This window comes from Myotis daubentonii, chromosome 13 (genome assembly GCF_963259705.1).
Source record: "Myotis daubentonii chromosome 13, mMyoDau2.1, whole genome shotgun sequence".
In the NCBI taxonomy this organism is placed as follows: domain Eukaryota; kingdom Metazoa; phylum Chordata; class Mammalia; order Chiroptera; family Vespertilionidae; genus Myotis; species Myotis daubentonii.
This window is the reverse complement of record NC_081852.1, coordinates 23484363-23508127: the sequence shown is the minus strand read 5'-3', so window position 1 is coordinate 23508127 and position 23765 is coordinate 23484363. Positions and strand designations below refer to the sequence as shown.

The 23765-nt window shown below is 38.4% G+C and overlaps 1 protein-coding gene and 1 non-coding gene across 5 annotated transcripts in view; both read left to right on the top strand.

Annotated features, from left to right (window-relative positions):
* CCAR1 (cell division cycle and apoptosis regulator 1) overlaps nt 1-23765 on the top strand; it is a 68640-nt gene that overhangs the window by 33149 nt on the left and 11726 nt on the right. For all 4 annotated transcript variants that reach the window (XM_059662527.1, XM_059662526.1, XM_059662529.1 and 1 more), the window contains 9 exons: nt 757-886; nt 1336-1497; nt 4935-5160; nt 5945-6058; nt 6619-6785; nt 7531-7741; nt 8552-8635; nt 11333-11518; nt 17560-17751. In XM_059662527.1, the coding sequence (XP_059518510.1) occupies nt 757-886; nt 1336-1497; nt 4935-5160; nt 5945-6058; nt 6619-6785; nt 7531-7741; nt 8552-8635; nt 11333-11518; nt 17560-17751 (1472 nt within the window). The remainder of the gene's footprint in view (nt 1-756; nt 887-1335; nt 1498-4934; nt 5161-5944; nt 6059-6618; nt 6786-7530; nt 7742-8551; nt 8636-11332; nt 11519-17559; nt 17752-23765) is intronic.
* On the top strand, nt 6423-6487 carry LOC132215052 (small nucleolar RNA SNORD98). Its single transcript, XR_009448417.1, has one exon. It is a non-coding gene; the product is annotated as a small nucleolar RNA SNORD98 (small nucleolar RNA).

The following is a 23765-nucleotide window of genomic DNA, read 5'->3' as shown; positions in this document are numbered from 1 at the left end:
AGGTTGTTTTTTTGTTTCCTAAACAGAAAGCCAAGTTTCATGCATTATATTTGGTTATGTTTCTTTAGTGTTTTTTATTTTAGAATAGCTACTTTCTCTTTTATTTTATTACCTTGGTTTTTTTAAGAAATTAGGCCAGTTGATTTGTAAATTCTTTTGGAATGTTATATTCTGGATTTGTCTTGATTCCTTGTGGTATTTTTACCTTATTCCTCTATCCACCACCATATAAACTATAAACTCTAGGTTAAGTCTAAAGGCATTTGGCAAGAACATTTGGCAATGTTTTGTACTTTATATTGCATCATATTAAGAGGCACATGGTGTCAGATACTTCCACTATTATCGATGCTACATTTGATTACATGATCAAAGTGGTGGCCATGAACCTTTGTATTATAAGAGGTGTTTTTTCTCTGTGTAGATAATCTCTGGATGATACTTTGACACCCTGTGAATATCTTATTGTATAGCAGTCTTTGGTTTAATGTCAGCAGATCAAGGGTTGGCAAACTATATCCCTTGGATTTGGTCCACAGCCTGGTTTAGTGTTGTCCCTGAACTAAAAATGGTTTTTGCATTGTTAAAGGGTTGTAAAAAAATTACCCAAATATACAAAACGGTCTCCACCATTCATGGGTCAGAGAGCCTAAAATATTAGCCAACGTTTTCTGTCTATAAAATTTAACCAGGTAATGTTTTTGAACTTCGTTTAAGTAAAAATGTTTGTTTGTTTGTTTTCTGTATCTTTTAAAGCTGGCTTATTGCAGCCTCCTGTTCGTATAGTTTCACAGCCACAACCAGCACGAAGGTTAGATCCACCATCCAGATTTTCAGGAAGGAATGACAGAGGGGATCAAGTGCCTAACAGAAAAGATGATCGAAGGTATGTTTTTAAATATATATTTTTTATTGATTACAGAGAGGAAGGGAGAGGGAAAGAGAGATAGAAATATCAATGATGAGAATCATTGATCAGCTGCCTCCTGCACACCCCCTACTGGGGATCTAGCCTGCAATCTGGGCGTGTGCTCTGACCGGGAATGAACCATGATTTCCTGGTTCTTAGGTCAGTTCTCAACCACTGAGCCACATCGACAGGGCTGAAGGTATGTTTTTAGATGGGGATGATGGTTGCATAATGTGATGCACTTAATGCCACTAAAAAACTTACTGAAATGATTAAGTTTATGTTGTATATATTTTACCACATTTCATAAAAATTATTTTAAAAAGTATACTGTAGAATCTTATATTAACTTATTTCATGAAGGAATTCTTAGATAATGCTAAAAAGATTATTAATTTTAGAAAATTTTGTTGTTGTTTTTTAAGTCGTGAAAGGGAGAGAGATAGACGCAGATCCAGAGAAAGATCTCCTCAGAGAAAACGTTCCCGGGAGAGATCTCCTCGAAGAGAGAGAGAACGATCGCCTCGGAGAGTTCGCCGTGTTGTCCCACGTTACACAGTTCAGTTTTCAAAGTTTTCTTTAGATTGGTAAGTCATTTTCCCCACTTCTTATGAAATTATTAGTTTTGTAATTTTGTGTAGCTTAGTAGAATGTGTTATATACAGATATATTTTTCTCTCAACTTCCATTTCTTTATACTTAATAATTTTAATTTATACAAGAGGAGAAATGCCATTTGAAGTAGGAGTTTAGTTCTTTGCCAGGATTACATTATTTTCATACACTCATTAGAGATAGCAGCTATTGAAAAAGGCAGCCACTCTGTGATGAAGTTATTCGTTAGAGTCATTAAAGATCCAACTTTATTGATAACTTTATTAAGTTTATGCATAGTCCATTGTGTCTGATAAATAATACAGGAATGGATTAAATATTTCAAGTTAGCTGTGGTAATACAGTATAATAAAAATATACACACATGTCTATATGTTTAAAAAAAAACATTTTTCAGTCTTTGGAATCAGAAATAATGGGCAAGTTACTAAGAATTTTTGAAGCCCTGCTGGGTTGCTCAGTTGGTTAGAGCATCGTCCCAATACACCAAGGTTGTGGGTTCAATCTCTGGTTAGGTCATATACAAGAATCAACTAGTGAATGCGTAATAAGTGGCACAAGAAAATTGATATTTCTTTCTCTCTCTCTCTCTCTCTCATAAATCAATTTAAAACAAAGAATTTTTGAACTTCACATGCAAAGAGGAAATTATATCAACTAGCAAGAATTGTGAGTTCATGTACCCAAAGCAACAGTGTGTGTCATTTGTAGATACTCAGTAATGGCTGCAAAGTTGTAATTCATAAAAAGGGAAATTGGTAAATGACTAATTTACTCTAAGGGAAAGGAAGAATTATCTGGAGGCCCTGGGACTGGCAGTTATGTATAAGAAGAAATAACAGATAGAAAAAAACAAATTGACAGTAAGATTAAAAATAAATCATTACAAGCAGCATTTAAAGCAGTTTCACATAGGAACAAATAACTGCATTTCAGTGTCCTAAGAGAGTATTACTGCATTTCAACAAAGTGTTATAATTAATATTCATAATATTGGGCTATCAAACATTAAAATTTCTCTATATTCAGTTCTAGATTGAGTAAACCAGTGTATTTTATTTATGCTACTCATTGCCAAAATTTTTTGCTTGGTGACTTTGCTTAATTGTTATGTAGTTGGTTTTCATTTACTCTTGCTTGTGATCAAGTCAGCAACTATTTTTTTTTTAACTTTTTAATTAAATATTTTTTTATTGATTTGAGAGAGGGGAAGGGAGAGGGATAGAGAGATAGAAGCATTGATGAGAGAGAAACATCGATCGGCCACCTTCTGCATGCCTCCTACTGGGGTCAAGCCCCCAATCCTGGCATGTGCCCTGATCTGGAATCAAACCCAGGACCTACCTCTTGATTCCTGGGTCAACACTCAACCACTGAGCGACACCAGCCGGGTGCAACTACTCTTTTTTCTTTTTCTTTTTCTTTTTTTTTTTTTAATATATTTTATTGATTTTTCCCAGAGAGGAAGGGAGAGAGATAGTCAGAAACATCGATGAGAGAGAAACATCGATCAGCTGCCTCCTGCATATCTGCTACCGGGGATGTGCCCGCAACCCAGGTACATGCCCTTGACCGGAATCGAACCTGGGACCCTTCAGTCCGCAGGCCGACGCTCTATCCACTGAGCCAAACCGGTTTCAGCAACTACTCTTAATTTATACTAGTTTTCTTGTTATCCCTGTTTACTTGTATACTTAAAATATGTAGTCTATATAGTTGAGAAAAAGTTTTTGGAACCAAAACTATCTCCAGTCCCAAAGATATTAAATAGAGCAGCTCTACTTTTTTTCAAATCCTCCCCCAAGGAGCAAGGATATTTTTATGTTGATTTTTTTTCTTTTTTAGAGAGAGAAAGAAATATCCGTGTGACAGAGACCCATCAATTGGTTGCCTCCCACATGCGCGCTGACCGGGGTTGGGGGTCAGACCTGCAACCCAATGTGCCTTTGACGGGGAATCAAACCTGAGACCCTCCTGAGCCACGCTGGCCGGGGCAAGGAGCTCTACTTTAAACTCATCTTTTCCCAGCTTAGAATGCTATTCTAGAGAGTTGATACCTAGGATGTAAATTTAACAGTTATTTATCTCCTTTCAAGTTAGACATTCAGAGTTTCACTTCACCACTTTGAAGTAAATTCCCATAATATCAAATGAAACCATTACAAATATAAATGATTTTTAACATTCTCATACCTCTTCTTATAACTATTGGAAATCCTGATTTTCTTATAGTAATATGATTATAAGAGAAATGCCAAGAAATGATTTATTTGTATTTTTTATCTCTTGTTTTATAGATTTTACTCCTATGGGGTAGGATACAACATCAAAAATTCTAGTGATGGGAAACTAGGAAGCTATTACACATACTTTCTGTTTGCAGCACTTCTTTCAAAACAACAAAAACAAAACTCACATATCTGTTTTATACATTTTTACAATAGAATTTTATCCAAATAAAGTATAATTATATCAGTAATCATAACTAACAAGTTTATAATTCTATACTTTTTATTTTTAGGCTTCAAATAAAAAGACATACCTATATTTTAGTTCACATTTTATACCCTTGTTTTAATTGTCCTTTAAAAGACAGTATAGTTATCTTTTCACCTTACAAATTGCATTTTCCACTTTTCATTATGCTTTTAACAGAAATCTCTTGGCTTTTTATCAGATTGATTTACCTTTTAGTTTCTCTCCCTTAAAAGCTTTGCTTCTTAGGAAAAAGGAAATGAACCTTAAAAAAAATCAGTATGCCAGGTTTAAAAGGCCAGAATCTTACCCTCTCTTTACATAATGAGCAATCAGGTACGGATCTTAATCATTAATACTGAGAGGTATGGAAGTGTGGATAATCCAAAAAAGATTTGGATTTTGCTTTCACGTGAATTTTATTTAATTTTGAATGTAAATATTCTTGACCTAGGATCTTACTATAGAATAAAAGTTGTATTTCTACGCTGTATAAAACTGATTGAGGAGCACTTATACTAATTTGGTACCACTCTTATCCCTTCTTTCTGTCATTCTATATGAACCATAACTTTCTCAAAAGTACAGTTTCAACTGAGACAGAACTGCTTTTGTTCAGATCTTCTCTGGAGCTGGGGTTGAAGTTATTTCAAAGGGTCTTCTCTAATGAATTTTAAGCTACATACAAAAAGTAAAGAAATAAAGGTAACATTTAGATATGTTATTTATTCAAAGCTGTAAGTAAACAATTTGAAAATGAGATTATCATATGCTTTTTTGCACATCTATAGCTCATTAGTAATTGACCATTTGCAGCTGGCTTTTAGCCATGTCAGGTTAGATGTGCAACACATTCACTCTTCAGAATTGAGTGAATGTTTGCACACTCTTTGATATTAAGGCTTTTTATTCACTACGTATGTCTTTTTTTCAGTCCTAGTTGTGACATGATGGAACTAAGGCGCCGTTATCAGAATTTATATATACCTAGTGACTTTTTTGATGCTCAGTTTACATGGGTGGATGCTTTCCCTTTGTCAAGACCATTTCAGCTGGGAAATTACTGCAATTTCTATGTAATGCACAGAGAAGTAGAGTCCTTAGAAAAAAATGTGGCCATTCTTGATCCACCAGATGCCGATCACTTATACAGTGCTAAGGTTTGTATTTTGTGATACATAGCTAAAATTTATGAGCAGTTACTCATATTAAGAGTGTGTGTGGAATTAATTTTCAGAAAGTGGTTATTAGGTGTAAGACCTTGAATTCCTACGTTTTCTTGTCTGCTATTCTGTTTTGTTTGTTTGTTTTAAGTAATTTAATTTAACCTCTCTTTACCTTACTTCTTAAACTGTAAAATTATGGTTATTTTTTAACACTTTGAACCACATAAAAATGTGAAGATGAAGTTGATGTAATGAGATTTTTGGAATGTTCTATGACTTTGACTAGACCAGATAAAACATAATGGTGGGTGAATGTATTATATGTTAGTCTGCAGGGTAACTTTTAGTATATTGCTATGATCAGTAGTTTTCTGATGTTTTAAAACATCAAAAAGCATCCCTTGAAATGTTAAAACTGTATAGTTATAAGGTATCTATTTTTTTTTAAATATATTATTATTGACTTCAAAGAGGAAGGGAGAGGTAGAGAGAGGTGGAAACATCAGTGATGAGTATCACTGATGGGCTGCCTTTTGCACACCCCCGGCAGGGGACCGAGCCCACAACCTGCGCATGTTTCCTGACCGGGAATCGATCTGTGACCTCCTGGTTCATAGGTCAATACTCACCCACTGAGTCACAGCTTCTGGGTGCTGTAGCATTTTACTTTACGTTTTTATTAAAAAATTTGGGTATCTAATATGTAAGGATAATACGTAGTGCTTCTTATGTTTTTTACATAGACTTTTGACAGGATTGAATTATTTGACTATAATAGGTAATGCTGATGGCCAGCCCTAGTATGGAAGATTTGTATCATAAGTCCTGTGCTCTAGCTGAAGACCCACAAGAACTTCGAGATGGATTTCAACATCCTGCTAGACTTGTTAAGGTAAAATGAAACATAACTTTAGATGTATATTTGCTTTGCTTGGTTCTAAATGTGTGTGTGTATGTGTGTGTGTGTGTGTACTATATATACAATTTAAAACACTATTTAATCTTGTTGAGTTTAATAATAATTTTAATATTAAGGCATTCAGACTGTAGTGATGTTGATGTTTTTCTCACTGCAGATTATGGCTATATCGTATTCATTATGTCACTACCTCCTCTGTGATTTTGATGTTGTATATTTGTAGTATAGATAAATCTTAATGATAATGATTTAGTGTATCTTTGGGTGCTCTTAAAGTGTGAATTATAGCTTTTTTCTTTAAAAGAACTCTTTATCTGAAGAAATGTTTTAGAAGGATGAGTTATGATGTGTAAATCCTATTCCATTGCTGAAATGCAGTGTGGAACACGATGAACTGAACTCTTCCTTGACTGACAGATACCAGAGGTAGTAAAAATGATATTGGAAAGGTTTGTACCTTTCCTTTTCAAGTATTTCATGTGTAATTTTATAAGTTGCATAATATATGTAAATGATTCTTTGTTTTGAATTAGTTTTTAGTGGGCATGAAAGGCAAGGATGAAGCCATGGCCATTGGAGGCCACTGGTCTCCTTCGTTGGATGGACCAGACCCAGAAAAAGATCCCTCTGTGTTGATTAAGACTGCTATTCGTTGTTGTAAGGCTCTGACAGGCATTGACCTAAGTGTGTGCACACAATGGTAAGTACCAATTCATTTTTTGATTAGAAATGTTTTTCTAATAGTTTATGTAGATGATCTTGTCTATCAGCCTACACTCCCTCCCCTTATTTTAGCAACCTTGATCATGCAGGTAACCTCAAAGGAAAAATCCCCATTTGTAGCAAAAGTTTATTTGGTGCCAAAAATGTTGGGGCGGGGGGGGGGGGCGAGATTTAAGAACTAATCAAAATAAACTGAAAATTTAAATGCTTTGTTATGCTGTACTTCGGAAGTTTCATTGTATGTTGAAAATATTTTTCATTTCATGCATAGCTGGAGAAGATCGTCAAGAGAGAACTTCATTTCATTATAATTCTTTTGTTATAAGATGATGTAGTTGCTGATTATTTTTGTTCAGCCATATTTTCTCTTGAGGCTTATTTGTCTTGTGTATTTTAGTATATTTCTTGTGACTTAATTGAGAATTTTTTTTTTTAGCACATGAATTCTGAACAGCTATCCAGCTTCTTCAGGTATTCCCTAAAATATGCGTAGCTCTGTAATCAAACATGAAAATGTGTTGGGGAATATATTCTTCTTTTAACTATAAATATTGTGCAAATGTACCAAAAGAGGAACTATGGCTTCTATAATTTTTTTTTTTCTTTAGACCAACCGCAAGTTCTTGCAGCAAAATTTCTTTACTTGATGTGCTACAAGTGAACTAGGGTCTTTAAAATGTATTTTAGAATTTTTTTCCAACATGCTTCTTCCCTTGCAACAGGTACCGTTTTGCAGAGATTCGCTACCATCGCCCTGAGGAGACCCACAAGGGGCGTACAGTTCCAGCTCATGTGGAGACAGTGGTTTTATTTTTCCCGGATGTTTGGCATTGCCTTCCCACCCGCTCAGAGTGGGAAACCCTCTCCCGAGGATACAAGCAGCAGCTGGTGGAGAAGCTTCAGGGTGAACGCAAGGAGGCTGATGGAGAACAGGCACTGAACGCTAATCCCTTTTTCTATTTCCGCTTCTCACAGGCACAGGAACACAGGCACAAAGCACACCACACACTACATAACAAACACACATGGAGGAACATAACTGGTAACAGCGACTGGTAATCCAGCTTTCAGCAGTATAGTTGTATGTTCTTTCCTCTTTAAAAAATTTGTCTGTTATGCTAACTGTAAGAGTTCTGAGACCTCAAAGGAAATAAGTTGTGCTTAAATTGCACAGAATTTTGTTTTTATCATAGGTCTAATTGCTGGAATCTGGGACCAGTTGTTGAGCAAGATTCAGTATTAAGCCATTTTAAACATTTTGCCATTTTCTAAAATTTAAAAAATTTTCTCTTTCACGGTCATCAGTTCTAATCATGGATATTTGAAATTGGACAACCACAAGTCTGAGAGATTTGAAATTTCAGGCTATGTGGCATCATCTTTGGTACATTTGAAAGGTCTGGCTAAATCAACCTTGACTTTGGGTGGTTTGAAAATTGGGGCAAGATCACACACTGTGTGGTTAGTGGAGACCGGCAGTGTTTGTGCATCCTTGATATCCTTTGTGTTATAATTTATCACCCTTTTGTGTTTCACAGATCTGGCTTTGATTGGCTGATGAGTGTCTTTGTGATCAATTAAAAGTGGTAGAATGTATGTACGTGGATTTGCCTAAATAACTTTAGGAGAAGACAATCTGAAACATTTGTGACCTTGCACAGATCAGCAACAGACTTTTAAAAATAAATTACCTTTATTTTAAGGTTTCAGAATAATAATTAGGTTCTTAACTTTGTATATCAGGATGAAGAAGAGAAGGATGATGGTGAAGCTAAAGAAATTTCTACTCCTACCCATTGGTCTAAACTTGACCCAAAGACAATGAAGGTAACTTTGAAAGAGTTAGTTGCTTTTGCAGTTTGTTATTTAACACATAAAAACTGATTAATTCTCTTCTCAGCAAAAATAAAAGTGTTTCTTCTTTGTCATGAAACTAGCTTTTTAACCCACATTGCTTTTTGTTGTTGTTGTTGTTAATGCTTCCCTGAAGATATCTTTCCACTGATTTAGAGAGTGGAAGGGAGGGGGGGAGAGACACATTGATTGGTGTCTCCCACATGCGCCCCAACTGGCGCCAGCAATCTACCAGTTACATTCATAAGAATGTTTGTTATTCTTGCACTACTTCAAGTTGTCATCAACATCAGGCTTCACATAGAGTCCTATAGATAAGAAAATATAGGCAAATAGATTAAGCCTGAATCCTAGGACTTTTTGTCAAACCAATGGCTTTGCTATTAAGTTTCTTAAAAAAAAAAAAAAAAAAAATATATATATATATATATATATATATATATATATATATATATAAAATCCATCTAATAAAAGAGAAACATGCAAATTGACCATACCTCTGCTATACCCACCAGCCATGCCCACAAAGCCAATCAGGAGTGAATATGCAAATTAACCCAACTAAGATGCCAGCGGCTCCAGGGCCACAGAGCTGGAGCGAGCAGGAGGCTTAGGTTGCCCCCGGCAATGGAGGAAGCCAAGCTTCCCACCTGCCCTGCCGGTCCTGAGCTCCGTTCAAGGCTACAAAGTTTTAATTATAGAAGATAAATAAATCCCAGATACCTGCTTCCAGCCCGCGGCTGTGGCCAGCCTGAAAACAGCCCTCATCCCCTCACCCAGGCTGGTCAAACCCCCATGGGGTGAGGGTCTCCACTGGGGGCTTGACCAGCCTGCAAACAGCCATCAGCCCCTCACCCAGGCTAGCCAGGCACCCCAGTGGGGACCCCCACCCTGATCCAGGACAGCCTTCAGGGCAAACCAGCCGGCCCCCACCCATGCACCAGGCCTCTATCCTATATAATAAAAGGGCAATATGAAAATTGACCCTAACAGCAGAATGACTAGTCACTATGACACAAACTGATCACCATGGGGCAGATGCTCAATGCAAGAGCTGACCCCTGGTAGTCAGTGCATTTCCACAGGGGGAGCTCTGCTCAGCCACAAGCCAGGCTGACGGCTACCAGCACAGCGGTGATGGCGGGAGCCTCTCCTGCCTTCTCAGCAGCGCTAAGGATGTCCGACTGAAGCTTAGGCCTGCTCCCCATTGGCAAGTGGACATCCCCCGAGGGCTCCTGGGCTGCCAGAGGGATGTCTGACTGCCAGCTTCGGCCCTGTCCCCCGGGGAGCAGGCCTAAGCCAGCAAATGGACATCCCCTGAGGTGTCCCAGACTGCGAGAGTGCACAGGCCGGGCTGAGGGACCTCCCCGAATGCACAAATTTTTGTCCACCAGGCCTCTAGTATATATATATTATGAGAGAGAATCATTGATTGGCTGCCTCCTACATGCCTCACACTGGGGATTGAGCCCACAACCTGGGCATGTGCCCTGACCCATAATCAAACCGTGACCTCCTGGTTCATAGGTTGACATTCAACCAGTGAGCCACAGTGGCTGGGCTTAAGTTTCTTATTTTAAAACTTACATTTATTTTCATTATAAATGTAATGCATGCTTGTTTTAAAAATTGATGCATACATGAAAAATAGAAGGAAAAAAATTATTTGAGCCTATCATTCAAATATAACCACTCTTAAAATTTTGTTGTATTTTATGGCATTCTTTTTTTCTGGGTATCAGCTTGTGATTGATTGGTTGTTTCTAATCATGTTATATAAAAACTTGCTATCTCATCCTTTTCTTTTTTTAATATATTTTATTGATTTTTTACAGAGAGGAAGGGAGAGAGATAGAGAGTTAGAAACATCGATGAGAGAGAAACATCGGTCAGCTGCCTCCTGCACATCTACTGGGGATGTGCCCGCAACCCCAGTACATGCCCTTGACCGGAATCGAACCTGGGACCTTTCAGTCCGCAAGCCGACGCTCTGGGTTTACAAAGGGCCTGTGTAGAAGGCAGAATCGGTGTTTGAGTCTTTTTATCCAGTTTTCAAGATAATGAATTAGGTTCCCTGTCATCTTCAGATGGTTATGTGTTTGTTTGTCTTTAATATAATTATGAATTTATGAATTTAATCGTATTTGAATGGGTTTCAAGTCTGTATTTCTTATTTTTTTAATCTTTATTCTTGAGAGTTCTTACTCTTTTATTTTTTATTCGGCTCATCCTTTTCAATTAATATTAGTGTTTCCCATGTAATTAATTTTAAATGTATGCTGTTTTATCTAGCTGATCTACTGTTTTTTCTTAAGTATTACACTTTTATTGGATATTTAGATCCTTGACTCTTTTGGAGGAAGAGACTGAAAAGGAATGTATAAAGTTGGTTCTTTTTATCTGTGTAGGTTATTTCTTTAGAGTGAATTCCCAGAAATTAGAATTGCTGGGTCAGAGACATTAACTATTTTTAAGCATCTTAATGTATGTTGTACGTTATTTTTCAAAAATGTTCTAATCAGTTTGCATTTTTACAAACCTTTTATGAGCTGTATAAGTATCCCTTTCACTAAAGTTTTAAAAAATCAGACTAGGTGATAATCACACAATTTATTCTCTATTTCAATATCTTATTTTCTTTTCCTGTATTTTTATACTCTGTACATTTAGGTAAATGATCTTCGAAAAGAATTAGAAAGTCGAACCCTTAGCTCCAAAGGGTTAAAATCCCAGTTAATAGCCCGATTGACAAAGCAACTTAAAGTAGAAGAGCAAAAAGAAGAACAAAAAGAATTAGAGAAATCTGAAAAAGAAGATGAAGAGGAGGATGATAGGAAATCTGAAGATGATAAAGAGGTATATACTAAATCACTTAAAATATACTTGTTACCTTTCTCCACTTTGGTCTGACTTCCTACCCTATGTTGTTTCACTGTTTGGATGCATTCTTGGCTCCATTTGGGTTTCATTGTTGGTAACTGAGCAGCTCATCTTCCCTGGTCATTGTAGCTCTCCTGGCCTGCTTGCCTCCATTCCTTTTGTAGACTTCTACTTTGCCTGATGGAATTGCTTTAGAATTGAACTGTTCAAGACAGGAAGATTTCAAGTGAAAATGGTGATATTATAATTGTTTTTTTTTATTTTCACGTGTTCATCTTATCTATTTGATTTCCTGGTGGTATAGTTTTTTAATTCAAATACAGTCTTCTTTCAGTATCCCAGGAGGATTGGTTCCACGACCCCCATGGATACCAAAATCTGAGGATGCTCAAGTCTCTTATATAAAATGACAGTATTTGCATACAACCTGTATTTGCAGTAGGGTATGCCTATACATCACTTCATTTGAGTGAATTCAGCATAGTCTTGGCATATGGAAATTTTCAGTGTTGCTTTTTAGAAGTCTGGGATTTTTTTTTCACTCTACTCCTCCCCCAAATATTTTGATTCACTGTTAAATATAGGGATGCGAAATCTGGGTTTACAAAGGGCCTGTGTAGAAGGCAGAATCGGTGTTTGAGTCTTTTTATCCAGTTTTCAAGATGATGAATTAGGTTCCCTGTCATCTTCAGATGGTTATGTGTTTGTTTGTCTTTAATGTAATTATGAATTTATGGATTTAATCATATTTGAATGGGTTTCAAGTGTGTATTTCTTATTTTTTTAATCTTTATTCTTGAGAGTTCTTATTCTTTTATTTTTTTATTCTTTATTGATGGAAGTATTAATATGTCTTCTTCCCCCCCACCCCCACCCCCCCATTGACCTCTCCCCGGCCATTCCCACCCCCCAGCACATGCCCTCACTCCCCTAATGTCTGTGTCCATTGGTTATGTTTATATGCATGAATACATGTCCTTTGGTTGATCTCTTACCTCCCCCCCACCACCCTCACCTTCCGTCTGAGGTTTGACGATCTGTTTGATGCTTCTCTGTCTCTGTAACTATTTTTGTTCATCAGTTTATGTTGTTCATTATATTCCACAAATGAGGACGATCATGTGATATTTATCTTTCTCTGATTGGCTTATTTCGCTTAGCATAATGCTCACCAGAGAGTTCTTATTCTTATTGAAGCTCACATTGTCCCTTTTTTTTGCCAGTGGATGGGAATATGTTCAGACACACAATACTAATTGTACCACCATCAATATTCTTGCCAAAGTTAGTTTGAAAATATTTTTGCATTTTCCTATTTTCTTACTGTTTTTATGTTGTGCTAAAAATACATTGCTCTAGCCAAAACCGGTTTGGCTCAGTGGATAGAGCGTTGGCCTGAGGACTGAGGGGTCCCAGGTTCGATTCCGGTTGAAGGCATGTGCCTTGGTTGCGGGCACATCCCCGGTGGGGGCTGTGCAGGAGGCAGCTGATCGATGTTTCTCTCTCATTGATGTTTCTGGCTCTCTGTCTCTCTCCCTTCCTCTCTGTGGAAAATCAATAAAATATATTTTATATTAAAAAAAATACATTGCTCTAGCATGCAGCATTACATACCATACTGTCTTTTAATACTAATTTAATCTTGGTTCTTCAAGTAAATATCTGATGCTCACCACGAGTCCATTTATCATGGTCTCTGAAGTTCATCTCTTAGATTCCTCAGAGCTCATGGTACTATTATTTAAGTCCTTGTATGTTGATAACAGTTAGACTATACCCTTTCTGCTTGAAAATCAGTTTTGCTGAATATTAATTATTTTTAATTAAAAAATAATTTTTAAAAATATATCTTTATTGATTTCAGAGAGGAAGGGAGAGGAGAAAGATAGAAACATCAATGATGAGAGAGTCATAGATTGGCTGCCTCCTGCACAACCCCCTACTGGGGACTGAGCCCACAACCCAGGCATGTGCCCTTGACTGGAATCAAACCTGGGACCCTTCATTCCGCAGGCTGATGCTCTATCCACTGAGCCAAACCAGCTATGTATGAGTATAAAATCTTTGGCTCACATTTATTTTCCTTGATATACTTTTTGAGAAAGTTTTGCTTTCAAAAAGTAATGATTGCTTTCTGATGCAATCACTTGCTATTTTTCCTAGATGTACAAATTTTTCATTTAATTAGAAATACAGTTAGATATTGGTCATTCTGGGTTAATCTATTCAGATGCATGGTGTGCTCTTTTTTTAAAAATACTATGTTTTTATTGATTTCAGAGAGGAAGGCAGAGGGGGAGAGAGATAGAAACATCAATGATTAGAGGGAGTCACCGATTGGCTGCCTCCTGCATGTCCTCTCCTGGGGATTGAGCCTGCAACCCCGGGCATGTGCCCTTGACCGGAATCGAACCTGGGACCCTTCAGTCCACAGGTCACCGCTCTATCCACTGAGCCAAACCAGCGAGGGCATGGTGTGCTCTTTTAATATGTAATTTCTGACTTTCCAGGAAAGTTTCTCTTTAACAAACTTTTTTGTGATAAAATATACATAAATAAAAATTATCTTATACCATTTTTTAGTGTATAGTTCAGTGGCATTAAGTGCAACCGTCACCACTCTATATTTCCAGAAACTTAATCATTATCCCAAACAATATTAACTCTCCAACCTCTCTCCCCCAATCCCTTAGAACAGTGGTTCTCAACCTTCCTAATGCCGCGACCCTTTAATACAGTTCCTCATGTTGTGGTGACCCCAAACCATAAAATTATTTTCGTTGCTACTTCATAACTGTAATTTTGCTACTGTTATGAATCATAATGTAAATATCTGATATGTAGGATGTATTTTCATTGTTACAAATTGAACATAATTAAAGCATAGTGATTAATCACAAAAATAATATGTAATTATAGATGTGTTTTCCGATGGTTAGGCCACCCCTGTGAAAGGGTTGTTCGACCCCCAAGGGGGTCGCGACCCACAGGTTGAGAACTGCTGCCTTAGAACCTCTGTTGTGCTTTCTATTACTATGAATTTGCCTGTATTAGATACTTCATGTAAGTAGAATTGTTTAGTAGACGTCCTTTTGTGTCTGACTTTTCTCAGCATAATGTTTTCAATGTTGTAGCATGTATCAGAACTTCATTTCTTTTTTTTTTCCCCCCGCCCCTTGTCCCCATTTCTTTTGTAAGGCTGAATAATGTTGCATGGTCTGTATATACTAGTATACCACATTTTGTTTATTATTCATCTGTTTATGGGTATTGGGGATTGTTTTCATCTCTCAGCTATTGTGAATAATACTGCTGTGAAAAAGTAAGTTCCTTTTTCTGTTATCTTAAGGCATTATTTCTTGAATTTATTTGCTTTTATGTTTCTTCTGGTTTTATTCTTAAATTTCTGAAACTTTTTTTCTAATTGTTTCTTTAATGCTAGCACCTTATTTTTTAATTTTAAAATTCTTGTTGTTCTTTCATGCCTTGTTAATCGTTTCTTAATGTCTTTTTGGCCTGCTTTCATTGCCTGTAGGGATCTAATTCTGCTCCTTTAAAAAAAAAATAGTAACTTTGTATGGAATAGACCTTCGGTTGCACCTATTTTTTTTTTTTAATATATTTTATTGACTTTTTACAGAGAGGAAAGGAGAGAGATAGACAGTTAGAAACATCGATGAGAGAGAAACATTGATCAGCTGCCTCCTGCACACTCCCCACTGGGGATGTGCCTGCAACCCAGGTACATGCCCTTGACCGGAATCGAACCTGGGACCTTTCAGTCTGCAGGCCGACACTCTATCCACTGAGCCAAAAACCGGTTTTGGCCCATTGCACTTATTTATGTGAATTTAGTTTACTTAAAATTTGAATAGAAGGAGGTTGCTTCAGATAGCTTTTCTTACTTCACGGAGCTCTATGTTCTGTTGTTTTCTTATTCTGTCAAGCAATACGATGGCTTCCTTTCTGAGATTTCTCTATTGCCCTGTCAGTTTTTCTTTTTTTCTTTAAGATTTTTAAAATTGATTTACAGAGAGGAAGGGTGGGGTAGGGATGGAGGGAGGGAGAGAGAGAGACATAAACATCAATGGTCAAGCGAAACATCAATCAGCTGTCTCCTGCATGCCCCTTAACTGGGATGGAGCCTGAAACCGTGCATGTGCCCAAACTGGGAATCAAACCAACAACCTTTTGGTGCACAGGACAAGGCCCCACTAACTGAGCCACACCGGACCTTCTCTTCCCAGGTCTCTATTTTCCCTCTCTGGCTCAGTATTGATTCTACTCCCAGAAGTTTCTCCTCAGTGTGAGGCCCTGTGCTGGAAGAGTTTTGTAGGTTTATAGGGCTAGAATGTTCTAGACCCTTTCTGATTTTAACTCACTATTATTGGAAGTAGAACTTTGCCTAATTTGAGCTGCTGTTCTTAATTGACCTACTTCGGTTTCCAGTTGAATGCCTGTTGACTATTGTTTTTTCTTTCCCTTTGGAGTACTTAGTGTTTTCCTGTCCTTAGATCCTTCAGGACAACTCCATTACTTCCTTCTGCCTTCCCCATACACGGACACCAGGAACAGATCTGGTTCTTGGGGCTTTTTTTTTTCACCCTCTTGTACATTGGGATTAATGGAGATACTTTGTTACCTTGTTTTGTTATGAATGTGCATGGATTTTGGTTTTGGTATCTAGATTATTTGGTATCTCTTTTTTGTTGTTGTTGTCAATCCATATTCAAGGATTTTTTTCCATTGATTTTTAGAGAGAGTGGAAGGGAGGGGGAGAGACACAGAGAGAGGAACATTGATGTGAGAGACACACATTGATTGGTTGCTTCCCACACCGCATGCCTCCCCACCTGGACCAGGGATCGAGCCTGCAACTCTTCAGTCCAGGCAGGGGCCAGCACTCTATCCTGGGCAACCCAGCTAGGGCTCTATCTCTTTTTAATTGTGCGGATTCAGGAAGATCCAGAAGCCGTGCTACCACCAGTATTTCCCCAAAATCCCCTGATTTACTGTATGTAACATTAACATAGGTATTTCCCCCCTTCTTCACAGGTAATTTCTTATGCTGGGAAATACAAAGAAAGAGCCATAAAAACAGCTAAGACTTAGTAAATTTGAATTTTTCTCCATTCTCAGCCCTTAGGGTTGGAGTAATCATCAGAAGTAGTCAGGGAATTTTTTCTTTACATGGTATACATTTGATTACAGTTGACTCTTGAACAATGCTGGGTCTAGGGGCACCAACTCCTGCTCAGTCAAAAATCTGTGTTCAGCCCTAACAGGTTTGGCTCAGTGGATAGAGCATCGGCCTGCGGACTCAAGGGTCCCGATTCTGGTCATGGGCATGTACCTTGGCTGCGGGCACATTCCCAGTGGGGAGTGTGCAGGAGGCAGCTGATCGATGATTCTCTCTCATCGATGTTTCTAACTCTCTATCCTTCTCCCTTCCTCTCTGTAAAAAAATCAATAAAACATTAAAAAAAAAAAAAATCTGTGTTCAGAGTCCTGGCTGTAGCTCAGTTAGTTAGAGGGTTGTCCTAGTAGCCAAGGTTGTGGGTTCATTCTCCCATCAAGGCACATAAAAGAAGCAGCCAATGAATACATGAATAAACGGAACAGCAAATCGATGTTTTTTCTCTCCCTTTTTCCCTCTCTCCCCTTCCTTCTCTCCCGCCCTTCCTCTCTCAAAATCGATTTTAAAAAATCTTTATACAACTTTTGACTCCCTAAAAGCTTGCTGCCCTTGATATATTTTGGGGATTAGTTCCAGGAACCACTGTGGATACCAAAATCCATGGGTACTCAAGTCTTCTAAATAAAATGTCTTAGATCAGTGCATACAGTTGGCCCTCCACATCCTCAGACTCCCAGCCAGGGATAAAAACATTATAGGTATTGAAAAAAATTAACAAATGAGTGGACCTATGCAATTCATATCATATTGTTCAAGGGTCAACTGTATGTACATATTGTACACGGAAATTTAACCTTTACTTAAAATTTCAAATACTTAGGAAGAAGAAAGAAAACGTCAAGAGGAAATGGAACGCCAGCGTCGGGAAAGAAGATATATTTTGCCTGATGAACCAGCCATTATTGTACATCCAAATTGGGCTGCAAAAAGTGGCAAGTTTGATTGTAGCATCATGTCTCTGAGCGTACTTTTGGACTACAGATTAGAAGATAATAAAGAACATTCATTTGAGGTACTGATTTAAGTTTGAATTGGTATCCAAATGAGAGCCACACAATTTGATTGGGTAATATATCTTAAATTTTAAGGTCCTTTTTTATTCTGTTTTTTGGGGTTTTTTTTCTTGCAATTTGTTATTTTGGGGGAGAAATAAAACCAGGTGATTTTTCACAGACCCACTTTTGCTGATTGCATTCCTATGGCATATTTTAAATGTTTGTTCTGGCCTTTGTACTTCCTGTAAATTGATGATCTTAAGTCAGGTTCAATTTCTTTTTTTCCTAAGACTACTTCATAAGGTAGCGGTAGGTTTCCTCAGGATATCAGAGGTACGTGATACATAATATCTAATTGCCTCTTTTGGAAATGAGGCAATGCTTTATTACTTACTCTAGAATTGTAATACTAATTAATGGCATTGAAAATTTAATTTGTGATTGATTGAGGTGTAAGTTACACTAATTGAGGTTCATCTTTTTAAAGTGAATCTATTTCTTTGTACCATTATTTTAGAGCAGCTTTACAACATACAGCTTATCATTTTTTAAAACAATTGAAGATGTTTATCCCTAAGCAAATGATGGTTTTATTCTTTGAATAAAACAATATAAAGTATCTGAAAATATTAAATTTTTAATAGCCTGTAAAAATAATAATCATGTTCAATTATTGTGTCTTACCAACATATTTCACCTTGTTTTAGTTTATATATTGTATTGGAAAAATCAGTCATACTTATATGACCCAAAAAGTCATTGTCCACCAAATGGTTAGATGAAAATGAAGTAAAATGCTTAGACTAGAGACATTTGCAAACACATATAGATTACTGAGGTAGTTAGAAAACATGAAATGCATGCATATTGGTCTTAAAATAAAATGTTACAGATATTTAAATGTTTATAATTTTTGATATATTAATAATTCCAGTAAGCTAATATCCTTAAATGTTATCTATCTGATATTTTTGTCACCAGTTGCCATAAATTTAACTCATAGTAGTATTCGCCATGTAGTAGTCATTCAAGAAATAAGGGAAAAAATATTTGATAATACCTACTGCTTATAAAGTGTGTACTGTAGCCCCCTTCTGCACTGTAAGCTCCCCGAGGCGCTCCCTGCCACGCCACACCCTGCCCCACGCTGTCCCATACTCTGGCTCACGCTTTGGTTCCCACCTGGCCTCTGGCCCACGGCATCAGGCCCTCGCTTTCCAGGTCTGGCCCACAGCCCTCCTCTTCTATTTTTCAAGTCCCTTGTGGGCAAGGATGTGGTCATGGAACTCAAAAATGACCTGATGCCGAAACCAGTTTGGCTCGGTAGATAGAGCGTCGGCTTGCAGACTGAAAGGTCCCAGGTTCGATTCCGGTCAAGGGCATGTACCTGGGTTGCGGGCACATCCCCAGTAGGAGATGTGCAGGAGGCAGCTGATCAATGTTCCTCTCTCATCGATGTTTCTAACTCTCTATCTCTTTCCCTTCCTCTCTGTAAAAAATCAATAAAATATATTTAAAAAAAAATGACCTGAGCATCTGTGAGATCCTCCATTCTGTGGATCAGTATCTCAACATCAAACTAACCGACATCAGTGTCACAGACCTTGAGAAATACCCTCACATATTATCGGTGAAGAACTGCTTCATCCGAGGCTCAGTGGTCCGCTATGTGCAATTGCCCGCACATGAGGTGGACATGCAGTTACTACAGAATGTAGCGAGGAAGGAGACCCTGCAGCAGAAACAGTGATGACTCCTCCTCTACTCCCCTTTCCTCTTCCATTGGTGATCCTTGACCTGGTGTCCCAGCCCAGGACCCCTCCTTCATACTTAAGATGTTTATTGTTTTTCAATAGTGAAGGTGCTTTTTTTGAAAAAAGGGATGAGGGATGTGAGGGCGATCTGGCTGCGACATCTGTCACCCCATTGATCGCCAGGGTTGATTCGGCTGATCTGGCTGGCTAGGCGGGTGTCCCCCTCCTCCCTCACCGATCCATGTGCGTCCCTCCCGAAGCTGCGCGCTCGGTAGAAGAGGACGACCTTCCCCCCCCACCCCCCCGGAGAAGACCAGTCTTCGGTCAAGGGTATACGAGTAGCTGCGCTCCCCTGCTAGAACCTCCAAACAAGCTCTCAAGGTCTAAAAAAGGGATGAGTAGGTGAGAAGACTAATTAGTGGGTAGCAGCTATCCTCAGTGAGAAGGGGAAGATAAGTTGTCTGGGGAACTGCAGTGTTCCTGGTCCCCAGCACATGCCTTTCTTGCTCCTTCCCCAGAGATGGTGGGAGAATCTCCTAGATTTCCTGGGCAGCATGTGACTCATTTGGGGGAATGGAAGGAATCTGTCCTGCATTGCATCGGGAATAAAATTTATGGTGCCAAAGTAAATAAAGTGTGTACTGTATATCTAATGCTGTTAGAGACTCCCAAATTAATGCTACTTTGGTGGAAACAAAGTGATTTGTGAAACAGCCCTTTGCTAACAAAATGGTCCTTTCTTTTTCCTTCCCACCTAACATATCCCCCTGGTTAGTTTCCTTTTAACCTATTATTAGAATGAAGAAGTCATTTTGATATATTAATTTAAAAGAAATTATTCTATAACTAAGAAAAACCATATATCATTAAAATTATAAATAGCTGATTTAATATTAATGGTAGATGTATGTCTTTCAATGCTTGTAGATGAAAAGATATGCACAATTAATTCTGCTCTTCTAGTTATTGTTCTGTACTAATCTAGCACATTTTAATACTGCTTTTTATCTCTATGTAGTAGAAAACTTTAAGGAAAAGATATGCCTCTTGCTATTTACTTAACCAAAGGGAGATTTTTGTTTAATGGTTAAGAGAAAGTAGAATTTTAAACATCTTTAATGGTCATTTTACTAATAATAGAGTTCTTTTTATTAAAAATGTATAATGACTGAGCATGATTTAAATATAAGATCAATTACAATTTTAATACATTGTATTATCCTTTATGATCAGGAAAATAGATTAAACTGTTTTACCGAATATACTGAATATATTGCCAAAGATTACATATTTATTTAGCATTTCAAATTAATTTGTTGAAAGCAATTAACTTTAGATATATTTACATAAGAAATTTAGTATATAATTTTAGGTTCCCGAGGATGCTAAAGTTCATTACCCATGTGTTCTCAAATAATAATGCATGCTTCCTACTCAGAATTTTGAATTGGTTTCCCCTACCTGGAATGCTCTTCTAGTGTCTATCTATGTATGGCATTCCCCTATCACCTTCAAGTCACTTTTTTTTAGAATGTCCGCTGATCAGAGAGGCCTTCTCTCATTATAGTCTTGTTACTCTCTGCTTTTATCTTGCTTGTTTCCTTATAATTTGATGTTGATTTGATTATTCTGCACTTTCTCTTACTGTGTTGTTAGCTCATGTGAGTTGGGATTTTTATCTGCTTTCTTAAAAAATAAAATGTTGCCCTGGCTGGTTTGGCTTCGTGGATAGAGCGTCGGCCTGTGGACTGAAGGGTCCCAGGTTCGATTCCCGTCAAGGGCATGTACCTTGGTTGTAGGCACATCCCCAATAGGGAGTGTGCGGGAGTCAGCTGATTAATGTTTCTCTCTCATTGATGTTTCTAATTTCTTTTTCTTTTTTTTAATAAAATCTTTATTGTTCAGATTATTACATTTGTTCCTCTCTTTTTTTCCCCCATAACTCCCCTCCTCCCAGTTCCCGCCCCACCCTCCGCCCTCACTCCCCACCCACTGTCCTCATCCATAGGTGCACGATTTTTGTCCAGTCTCTTCCCACATCTCCCACACCCCTTTCCCCCCCAAGAATAGTCAGTCCATTCCCTTTCTATGTCCCTGATTCTATTATAATCACCAGTTCATTCTGTTCATCAGATTATTTATTCACTTGATTCTTAGATTCACTTGTTGATAGATGCATATTTGTTGTTCATAATTTGTATCTTTACCTTTTTCTTCCTCTTCCTCTTCTTAAAGGATACCTTTCAGCATTTCATATAATCCTGGTTTGGTGGTGATGAACTCCTTTAGCTTTTCCTTATCTGTGAAGCTCTTTATCTGACCTTCAATTCTGAATGATAGCTTTGCTGGATAAAGTAATCTTGGTTGTAGGTTCTTGGTATTCATCACTTTGAATATTTCTTGCCACTCCCTTCTGGCCTGCAAAGTTTCTGTTGAGAAATCAGCTGACAGTCGTATGGGTATTCCCTTGTAGGTAACTGAGTTTCTTTCTCTTGCTGTTTTTAAGATTCTCTCTTTATCTTTTGCTCTTGGCATTTTAATTATGATGTGTCTTGGTGTGGTCCTCTTTGGATTCCTTTTGTTTGGGGTTCTCCGCGCTTCTTGGACCTGTAAGTCCATTTCTTTCACCAGGTGGGGGAAGTTTTCTGTCATTATTTCTTCAAATAGGTTTTCAATATCTTGCTCTCTCTCATCTTCTGGCACCCCTATAATTCTGATGTTGGTACGCTTGAAGCTGTCCCAGAGGCTCCTTACACTATCCTCGCATTTTTGGATTCTTTTTTCATTTTGCTTTTCCGGTTGGATGTTTTTTGCTTCCTCGCATTTCAAATCATTGACTTGATTCTTGCGCTCCTCTGGTCTGCTGTCGGGCGTCTGTATAATATTCGTTATTTCAGTCCGTGTATGCTTAATTTTTGGTTGGTTCCCCAATATAAGATCGAGGGTCTTATTAGTTTTCGTGTAGATCTCATTAAGTTTATCGGCAGCTTCTAAACAGTTCTTGAGAGACCTTAAAAGTGTGGTTCTGAACTCTATATCTTCCTTTGACAATTTTGTCCTGTTTCTTTGTCTCCGCATTTTGTTATGCTTCCTTGGTGCACCCCCTAGTGGTCTTTGTTCGCAGTCTTATAGTTAAATCTTGATTGTTGTAGCTAATTCCAGGGAGGGTTTGACCTCCAGGCCAAGTGGCTATGAGAATCAGCTGTGTCAGCAGTGAGAGAACTTCTGTCCTCTAGGGCGGTGCTAATCTAGCCTTTGCCTGAGGCTATCCGGCAAATGCCTCTGTGCAGGGCTTGGGCGGGGCGGGTCGCACAGGATCAACAGGGTTGGCCGGAGAGAGCAGTTATGGCGGCTCTCAGTCCTGTCCCCAGGGGCTCTGCCTCTCTGAGTCCCAGCACCCGCTGCAAAGCTCGGAGAGAAAGCTGCACTTGCTCTGACCGAAGCCAGACAGTCCCGCTTCTCCCGTTTGAGTCTGGGTCCCTAAAGACTCGCCCGGATCTGGTGCTCAGAGTCTGCGACTCCCTCCCGATTGAAAACAACAACCGCGCCCTCCGCCGCCAGCCCGCTCCGCGCACTCCGCACCTCAGAATTTGACTTCAGCACTGTGCCTCCTCTGAGTGTCCGTGTGCGTTTCTCTTTCCTCCTAGTTGTAGGACTTCCACTCAGCCAGCGTTCCTGTGGTTCTGGGTGATGTCCCTTCCGTTTTTTGGTTTCACTTTTGAAGTAGTTGTTCAAAGCAGCAAACTCTGGCGTTAACCTATGCCGCCATCTTGGTTCTCCCGATGTTTCTAATTTCTAACTCTCTATCCCTCTCTCTTCCTCTCTGTAAAAAAATCAATAAAATATATTTTAAAAAATAAACAAATCGCTGAAACCGGTTTGGCTCAGTGGATAGAGCGTCGGCCTTGCGGACTGAAAGGTCCCAGGTTCGATTCCGGTCAGGGGCATGTACCTGGTTTGCGGGCACATCTCTAGTAGGAGATGTGCAGGAGGCAGCTGATCGATGTTTCTCTCATCGATGTTTCTAACTCTCTATCTCTCTCCCTTCCTCTCTGTAAAAGATCAATAAAATATATTTTTAAAAAATAAAAAAATAAATAAATAAACAAATAAAATGTTTTTATTGATTTTTATAAAGAGAGGAAGGGAGAGGGATAGAGAGATAGAAATATTAATGAGAGAGAAACATCATCCAGTGGCTGCCCCCTGTAAACCAATACTGGAGATTGAGCTCAAAACCTGGGCATGTGCCCTGACTGGGAATTGAACCGGTGACC